This window comes from Neopelma chrysocephalum, unplaced genomic scaffold (genome assembly GCF_003984885.1).
Source record: "Neopelma chrysocephalum unplaced genomic scaffold, ASM398488v2 Primary Assembly neopelma1_96431, whole genome shotgun sequence".
NCBI classification, from domain to species: Eukaryota; Metazoa; Chordata; class Aves; order Passeriformes; family Pipridae; genus Neopelma; species Neopelma chrysocephalum.
This window is the reverse complement of record NW_020925079.1, coordinates 616,388-622,971: the sequence shown is the minus strand read 5'-3', so window position 1 is coordinate 622,971 and position 6,584 is coordinate 616,388. Positions and strand designations below refer to the sequence as shown.

General features: G+C 48.3%; 1 protein-coding gene across 3 annotated transcripts in view; it reads left to right on the top strand.

The window, feature by feature from the left end:
• Positions 1 to 6,584, top strand: part of PSD3 (pleckstrin and Sec7 domain containing 3) — a 115,753-nt gene that overhangs the window by 26,218 nt on the left and 82,951 nt on the right. For all 3 annotated transcript variants that reach the window (XM_027708632.1, XM_027708636.1, XM_027708635.1), the window contains 2 exons: positions 2,750 to 3,815; positions 5,227 to 5,607. In XM_027708632.1, coding sequence (XP_027564433.1) covers positions 2,750 to 3,815; positions 5,227 to 5,607 — 1,447 coding nt within the window. The remainder of the gene's footprint in view (positions 1 to 2,749; positions 3,816 to 5,226; positions 5,608 to 6,584) is intronic.

Genomic DNA, 6,584 nt, shown 5'->3' with positions numbered 1-6,584 from the left:
CAGAGCAGCAGTAGCAGTCCTTCCAGAGCAGGGATGCTGACATCTCACTTAATTTCTACTGTGAAAGTTCTGCTCTCTTGCCCAAATGGAGCACAGTTTGCAGGCGTGGCAGACAGGAGTACCCATGGGCACACTCCCTGCTCCTGCCCATCTCTCCATGCCCACGTGTGTGTGTATGTGCTGTGTATGTGTGCCTCTTCTGGAGTCTGCCAGAGGGTAAAGTTTGTTTGGGATGAAGTTCAGGAGGAGAAGTAAATCAGAAACTTGCTCAAGATTGCTTACCGCCGTCAGCAGGGGCTGTCAGCGGCAGATGGGGACGCGCAGCAGCGCACTCAGCATTCACCTCCAGAAATAAGGCTGCTTCTGTTTCCCTCGTGTCGGTTCAGAAGCTAAGACAGCAATTAGCAGAGAAGAGCCTGGCCCCTTGGCAGGGTCTGTGTGTGGTGCCTTGTTAGGGCTTGGCCTCTGGAGCACATTGGCTGCCTCCCAGCCCCACAGGAGGCTGGGGACCGACGCTCTGGGCTTCCTTCCAACAAGGCGGGGTGTGTGGGTTGGAGTGAGGCACGGGGCATCCCAGCTCCTGGGGCTCTATGCATTACCTTTTTTTTGGGCAATGCAGCCAAAGAGTGGCCTGGCCTAGCACTGTGCCACAGTGCTGTGGGCATGAAGGGAGCCCAGTTGGGGTACCTCCTGCTTGTAGGTCTTGCACACTGAGAGTCGCTCTAGGTGGATATGTCCATGAAGAAGGGTTTACGTTAGCATCTGTAGTGACAGGCTCCTGTCAGCATTCTCTCCTAAAAAATCCCATCTCTAGACATCAGACACATCTCTAGTGCTGAGAGAGCATCAAGCACTAAGGTTGCTGCATTAGAGCAGTCCAGGGTTGTGAGATGGGGAAGTGGGGCCTTTTGCTGGCTTGGGGTTGGCCTGATGCAGGTGTAGGAATGTTGCAACCACGAAGCATTAATCTCACATGTGAGTCCTGGTGGAAGTGTCCCCCAGTGGCAACCTAGTGTCTGTGCCATGAAAAGTGTGGGCTTGGGATGCACCAAGCACTGCGTGGCTGAGTTGTGTGCAAGGGGAGCTGTTTAGTGTTTTGGGCAGTTGGAAAAAGTTTCCTGGGTGCACCCACATCTGTGTGTTGGAAACCCTGCCATCAGGGCAGTCTGGTGATGCAACTGTGGGCATCCTTGCTCCTTACAGCTCCCTGGGACCTTGCAGGAGAAAAAAGGTCCCTGCTTTGTCCGCTCACTTGTCCTCAACAACCAGGTGATCTGGGTGAAACCTGACCCACTGAATTTTTATTATATAGTTTTTAAAGACATGGAGATGAGATCTGGAGAACCTACTGGGGAAGAGATTTGGCTTGGCACAGTCCAAGTCTGTCACTTTGATCCTGCACCACGCACAGTGTGTGGTAATTACCCTGTGGCTAGATATACTGGATAGTGAGCTGGCAGGTGTGAGCTTCTGCTTGTCTTTACAAACCACTGGCACATAGGTAGCCACATTAATGCAGTGCTGAGCTTGCATTAAATTATCCTCTCTTTCACCTTGAATTTAGCCTATCATTAACCACAGCTACATGGCTTTTGCCTCAGCCTGTGGCCAGCCTGCCTGGAGTGGAGATGGTGATCAGTTTGCAGTACAGTACCTAGAGATGCAACTTGAGTGGAAGCAAAGCATCCAAATGCATGTTGGTGTCCAGTTTCAGAGCTGTCACCCTGACATTTTTCAGAGTAGGTGTTTGGGTCTGGCCACTGTGCTGTTTGATTTAAGGCACTTTTATACTCCAGGCCAGTTTTTTTTCCCAGATGGATGCAACAAATGCAGCAGTTTCTGGTTGGATTTTTTTTGTTGGTTTGTTTTGTTTTGCTTTTTTCCCCAAGAGCTCAGTTTCTCCTTGGGCCATGACATAAGGTGGCCAAGTATCTGTCATTGTGCGATCCCTGAGGTCCTTCTGAGGACAGATGGTTCTCTGTTACCCACAACAATGGGAGCCACTGGGTGCTTGGCACTTTGAAAATGGGACCATCCATTTTTGCTCCTGCTTTGTTTACATCAGTTGAAAAAGCAGCATGAGGAAGGGAGGGGTGGTAAGCTTTCTGTGCAGCAGTGTATTTGCTGCAACAGCAAATGGGAACTGCTTGGTGTGCATCCACCACTGCAAAATGACCTTCAGCTACCTGAGTTGTTAAAGGAAGTGCTGGCATAAAGTTGAATTGCTCATTAATTGCGTTGTAATTTAGCTAATTGGTTTTGTCAAGGCTGTGGAACATGCGGAGTGTGGCTGATTATCTTCCCAGTGTTTCACCTTTAAAAGTGAAAATAACCTAAAAAACTTCTTTTTTAAGTAAAACCATCATGTGTGTTGCATTCTTTGGATGGATGTCAGACCTCTGAATATCTGCTTTCTTCAGCCTGTGCGCCTGGCCTGTGGCCTCAGACTGTTCCTGGGCCACAGGGACCCTTTCTGAAGTGTAGCAGACATTTCTAGCATTCCTTCCTCTGTAGTGCACACTCCCAAAGTAGGGCTGCCCAAAAACTCCTATGTAAAAAGACCAGCTCTGGATAACTGCAGTTGTGAGAGTGTTCAGAAGTGAATTAAACCGAACGGTATTTTCCCTGCTGGGCAGAGTGTAGTTACTCTTTTAGGAGAGGGCTGGGAAGGGAGGTCAGGCTTCTTTTACTTTGTGCATGTGGAAGATAAATCCAGGGTCTCTCTTTTTTTTTTTTTTTTTCTTTGCAGGTAGTGGCCGTGGAAGCAGCGCTTTGCTTCCTCATACCATCATCAATGAATTTCCAGAGTACGGCACTGTGGAGGCAAGCAGACACGAGCCAACAGCTTCACCGACACGCCACGCAGAGCCTGTGACACGCCGTCCAGAAAGACGGGACAGTCACCACCACGTCAGGCCCATTCCTCAGTGTGCAGCTCCTGCAGATAATTCGAGACCTGATGCTGGGGCAGCGCAGCTGCACGCCCCAGAAGAAGGTGTGCAACCTGCGGGTAACCTGCCAGAGATTATGAAAATCTCTCGACGGTTAGAAGCAGCAAAGGTGCAAGAGAGAGCAAATACTTCTCTCGATTCAGAGACGCAAATGGAAAAAAAGAGTGTTACTGGCAGCCAAAATGTGCAGGCAGCCAGAGAACCAGTTCCAGGAGGCCAAGAAAAACTCTCAGACGTGCCTCTTCCTTCTGAACGAACAGCTGAGGAAAAAAAGCATTTGGTCGTAGAGGAAGGTCTGGCTGCAATATGGACTGGAGAGAAGCAGTCCGAGTCTTTGCAAGCCATTAGTAATAAGGCTGACGAGGTCCATGCAGTTCAGGAACAAAGCTGTCACAGACCATCTGTGACTAACCGGGAAGCAGCCAGGAGAGTGGAGGGGTGGGCATGTTCTGAGGAGTTTTCAGGGTACAGTCAAGGTAAAATGCAAATGGGTCCTGAGAGGAGGCTCGCTAAAGAGGCAGCTGTGAGTAAACATGTAGAATTTCAAGGGGTGGAGATTTTATGGCTGCAGAAAGCTGAGGAGCAGAGAAGAAAGAAGCACTCACTGGTGGACTCTTCGTCTGTGGAGAGGAAGGCATTCCCCAAAACATCCAGCCACCCTGCATCACCAATGGTCTCTCCAGGCCTGCTTTCCTCTCCAGACAGCGCGTGGAGTGAGGTCTGTGAGGACCCAAGGGGTCCCGCTGCATCTGGAGCCACTCCTCTAGCACCACCCAATGAAAGTGAGAAGGATGAAGTTTCCTTGAAGGACAGGAAGAACCGTGGTGAGGAGGAGGCGTCTGTGCTAGTGAGAGGCCAGGGCAGGTGAGACCGTGCTTGGAGGGGTGCAGGGGTCGGGTGGTATTAGCTTTTTAGGAGCTAATGAGAAACAACAAATGTTTGTCTGCTGCTTTCAGTGTGGTGTCTGTGGTAGTGATTCCTGTCTGGTGGTGGCTAGTGCATGAAGTTTGGACTGAATCCCCTACACACCACTTTGCTGAAGTTTGAAGTCCATCTCAGGGTTTGAAACACAAACACGTCTTGCTATTTGCACAGTGATGTCTGTGTGAGGAGGCATCTGTAGCAGGTGTAGTTGGGATCCAGACATGGCATGTAATTAAATAAGGCAGCATGCAGGCCTGCCCATATGTGCCTGGCCAGATTTTCTGATTTCAGGCAGAGTTTGAGCAAGAACAGTGTGAGCACTTTGGAGAGGTTAGATAGTAAAGACATTTTATCCAGGGCCTTGTAGATTATAAGAGAGTAAATGCTGTGATGTGCTTTCCATATCTATCTATCGATCTATTTATCTATCTATTTATCTATCTATCTATCTTTATAGAATTTTAGTTATACATACTGCAAGAAGTGTGCTCTGCTTTTTATGAGAGCATCCTGATTTGCTTGCTTTTCTTTCCCGATGCACATCTTTGACAAAGTTGGTGTGCTCTGAGCAAACCAGGCCCGCTCTGACCTGTTGAGCTGTTTGCTGATGAGACAACAGGATCTCAGCAAGGGAGGCTCTCCTGACTCTGCACTGTGGGATATGTGGAGTTTGAGTTTTGCTTTGGCTAGCAGATGGGATTACTCATGCTGGCAGCCCTAACCTCTGGCATGTGCTGTGAGGAGCCCCACTGTATTTGGTGTGGCAGAGAAGAAACCTCTCTGCAGGGGGATGCTGCACCTTCCCCTGTAAATCAGCAAGCAGGCTGAGTCTTCTCCCTTCAAATCTGGTTCTCCTGGCTCCATGTGTTTAATTGCACTTGCTTCCCTTTGCATTTTGGAGTGATTTCCTTCAGCTTTTTGCTGAAGACCCCAGTCCTAGGAGCTAGCAAACTATACTTTGGGGCAGAGGCTCTGTCTGAGTACACATCTCCAAGATGTGCAGCCTCTGGCATGGCACTGGTGTTAGGACATACCTTATGTGTATGTGAATGCATTTTCTCCTTTGCACATAAGCAGCTGATTTCTCTGTTAGACAATATCTCTGTCCCCCAGCCAGAAGATTGTTTCTTTTACCCAGAAGATTGTTTCTTTTTATGTCCCCAGAGAGGGAGATGGTGCCAATCATAAACAGAGGTGGTGCAAGGAGAAACTAGCATTTTACCTGCAGTGCCCTCTCCTGCACAAAGCCGCGCTGACCTTTCTGCTCACAAAGGCGGAAGGCGAGAAGGTTCAACCAGAAGCCTAAACCTTGCCCCCTAGCTGAAACAAGCTGTTTCTGGTTAATTTTCAGGATGATGGAGGAGGGCGAAGCAGCCGCAGGAGGATATGAAGATTTCCTTGGGCAGAGGCACTCCGACGTCTCCACTGATCTGTACAGCTCGCAGTTCGAAAACATCCTAGACAATGCATCTTTATACTACAGCGCAGAGTCGCTGGAGACGTTGTACTCGGAGCCCGACAGCTACTTCAGCTTTGAGATGCCACTCACTCCCATGATCCAGCAGCGCATGAAGGAGGGCGGACAGTTTTTAGATCGGACATCAGCCTTGGGGCAGCCAGATGTCCCTGACAGGGAGGTGAAGGGATGTGGTGAAGGCATCGCCAATGGCTTAAGGGATACAAGCAAAACACTCTTCAAAGGAGATGTCACAGAAGTCCCTCATCTGGAAAGGTAAAAGCAGTGGGTGAGCTTTTTGTGTGCCTGCTGATTTTTCCCCAGTCTCTGTTTACTTCAGTGTACTGTCGCAGAGTGTAGGTTTTTTTTTTCATTACTGCAAATTTTCTACAGAGAATAATTTCCAGTGTGACAGAGTGAGCTGCAGGAGAGAAGTGAGCCATCCAAACCTGCCATTTATTAGAAAAGTGCAAATTTATTATATGAAGGTTTATTGGTGATACTTGTGTTGATAAAAGTCTGCCTGGTATTGTCAAATCTCTGGATCCTGTCCCTGGAGGAGTTAGTTACTGGTTAGAGATGAACCTTGTTCAGCTCCAGTTCCTACCTGAATTTATCAGCAGCAATTTTAGGAGCAGTAACACTCTATGCATGCAGATGAATTGTCCAAATGCAGTTTGTGATTTGGATGTTAAAGGTGTGGCTCTGGGCATAGGTTTTCCTGTCTTGAGGTCAGTGGGAGTTCTGAGCGTTACTTCAGCTGGGATGAGGTTTTGCTCCCACCACATTCACAGGACTAGAGATTGTTAGCTGTGGCTGTGATTTGTGCAGTAGTTACTTATTGAGAGAGGAGGCAGTGTTGCAAAAATGTTAATAATTTCCGTTTAGGTAAAGGGAGAGATAAGAAAACCTATTAAGAGAAAGAGTCACGTGAGAAGCAAAAAGTAGGCTGAAAATACTGTACAATTGTACAAACTCACTCTGAGCCAAGTTTACTCGTGTGCTGTCAGAGAGGGTGGGGAGAGCGAAAGGCAGCCACAGACAAAGTGGGAGGTTGTGTCAAAAGCAATAATCTGCAGAGTGATGAGGGTGCCACTCATCTGCAAAGGGATGAGGGACCTTGTGAGTAACAAAAATGCCTCTGGTCTCCATCTTCCAGGGAAGGGATGTTATCTAAGAGGCCTTAGACTACTCCCTTAGATGAAATTAATCTAATTTGAGCTTTCCTGGGAGTCAGCAGTGGTAGATCTTTT